General features: G+C 38.7%; 1 protein-coding gene across 1 annotated transcript in view; it reads right to left on the bottom strand.

Moving 5' to 3' along the window:
- AHCTF1 (AT hook containing transcription factor 1) overlaps positions 1-2469 on the bottom strand; it is a 93339-nt gene that overhangs the window by 31522 nt on the left and 59348 nt on the right. Inside the window, exon 25 of the mRNA XM_012644341.1 lies at positions 694-869. Coding sequence (XP_012499795.1) covers positions 694-869 — 176 coding nt within the window. The remainder of the gene's footprint in view (positions 1-693; positions 870-2469) is intronic.

The following is a 2469-nucleotide window of genomic DNA, read 5'->3' on the forward strand; positions in this document are numbered from 1 at the left end:
ATGTGGTGGAAATATAGAAGTGGAGCCTGAAAATGTGACTGAATTACTGCAAACTTGAACGGATAAGAAGTTGCTACTTACGGATGAACAAAGAAAGTGGTTTTTTGAGATGCAGTCTACTCCTGGTGAAGATGTTATGTACATTATTGAAATGACAAAAAGGATTTAGAGTATTACATAAACATGGTTGATAAAGCAGCAACAGAGTCTGAGAGGACTGACTCCAATTTTGAAAGAAGTTGTACATGGTACAGAGAAATCTTTCACGAAATGAAGAGTTAACGTGGCAAACTTCATTATTAATAGCCATGGCTACTACAACCTTCAGTAACAGTCAGCAGCCGTCAACACTGAGGCAAGACCCCCCACCAAGAAGAAGATTATGAATCACTGAAGGCTCAAATGATTGTTAGCATTCTTTAGCAATAAAGAATTTTTAGGCCCAGCGGCGTGGTGGCTCACGTCTGTAATCCTAGCACTGTAAGAGGCTGAAGCAGGAGGATCGCTTGAGGCCAGGAGTTTGAGGTCGAAGTGAGGTGTTGTCACACCACTGCACTTTAGCTTGGGCAACAGACCAAGACCCTGTCTCCAAAAAGAGAAAAAAGTGTGTTTCCTTTTTACATACACTAATAAACTAAGGCAATTGTTGATAAATGCTGCTGATATCCAAGGAAAATTAGTAAGCAGAATGACCAAAAAAGGTGTAAGAAAAACATACCTATTATAAAGTGAGATGCTATTGTTAGGCTCATTGTTTGCCCAAACTTCTCCAATTTTAGATAACACATTATAGATGAAAGCGGATCTTGATAATACAGTTCCTCTTACAGCTCGCTTTGGAACTGCCGACAATGGTTTGGGTCTAGAAACTGTAAAATGAAGAATGTAGGATTTAACTGCATTTCTAACAAACAGGATTTTAATAAAACAATATGAAAGAATGATTAGAAAACACAGACACATGGTGTTAAAATTATATTTAGCTTAGCTACAGTACACAGAAATATAACAATTTAAGCTTTTAGGAAATGGTAAAATAGCACAACTGTGACAAATCTGAGTACCGGCATGCCTCGTTTTATTGGGCTTTGCTTTATTGTGTTTTTTGTTTGTTTGACAAATTGAAGGTCTGGGGCAACCCTGCTTTGAGCAAGTCTATCAACACCATCTTTCCAATAGCATGTGCTCACTCTGTACCTCTGTGTCACATTTTGGTAATTTTCACAGCATTTCAAACTTTTTCATTATTATTTATCTGTCATGGTGATCTGTGATGTTACTATTGTAATTGTTTTGGAAGACTACGAACCATGCCCATATAAGATGCAAACTTAATTGATAAATGTGTGTTTTCTGACTACTCCCCCGACTGGCTGTTCCACCAACACCCTGCCCTCTCTTCAGGCTTCCCTATTCATCTGAGTCAAAACAATATTGAAATAAGGCCAATTAATAATCGTACAATGGCATTTAAGTGTTCAAGTAAAAAGAACACTTGTACATGTCGCTTTAAATCAAAAGCTAGAAATGATTAAGCTTCGTGAGGAAGGCATACCAAAAATCAAGATAGGCCAAAAGCTAGGCCAGACGATTAGCCAGGTTGTAAATGCAAAGGAAAGGATCCTGAAGGAAATGAAAAGTGCTACTCCAGTGAACACATGAACGATAAGAAAACAGCCTTACCGCTGACATAGAAAAAGTTTAGTGGTCTGGATAGATCAAATCAGCCACAACATTCCCTTAAGGCAAAGCCTAATCCAGAGCAAGAACCTAATGCTCTTCAATTCTATGAAGGCTGAGAGAGGTGAAGAAGCTGCAGAAGAAAAGTTGGAAGCTAGCCAGAGGTTGGCTCATGAGGTTTAAGGAAAGACGTGGTCTCCGTAACATAAAAGTACCAGGTGAAGCAGCAAGTGCTGATGTAGAAACTGCAGCAAGTTATCCAGAAAGTCTAGCTAAGATTACTGATGAAGGTGCCTACACTAAACAGCAGATTTTTCATGTAGATCAAACAGCTTTCTATTGGAATAAGATGCCATCTTTCATAGCTAGAGAGGAGAAGTCAATACCTGGCTTCAAAAGACAGGCTGACTCTCTTATTTGGGGCTAATGCAGTTTGTGACTTTTAAGTTGAAGCCAGTGCTTATTCACTATTCTGAAAATCCTATAGCCCTGACAAATTATGCTAAATCTACTCTGCCTTTCCTCATCAAAGCCTGGGTTACAGCGCAACTGTTTAAAACATGGATTACTGAACATTTTAAGCCCATTGTTGAAACCTACTGCTCAGAAAAAAAAGATTTCCTTCAAAATATTACTGCTCATTGACAATGCACCTAGTCACCCAAGAGCTCTGATGGAGATGTACACAGAGATAAATGTTGTTTTCATGCCTGCTGACACAACATCCATTCTGTAGCCCATGGATCAAGAAGTAATTTCAACTTTCGAGTCTTAGCATTTAAGAAATAC

This window comes from Propithecus coquereli, unplaced genomic scaffold, assembly GCF_000956105.1.
Source record: "Propithecus coquereli isolate 6110/MARCELLA unplaced genomic scaffold, Pcoq_1.0 Scaffold210, whole genome shotgun sequence".
In the NCBI taxonomy this organism is placed as follows: Eukaryota; Metazoa; Chordata; class Mammalia; order Primates; family Indriidae; genus Propithecus; species Propithecus coquereli.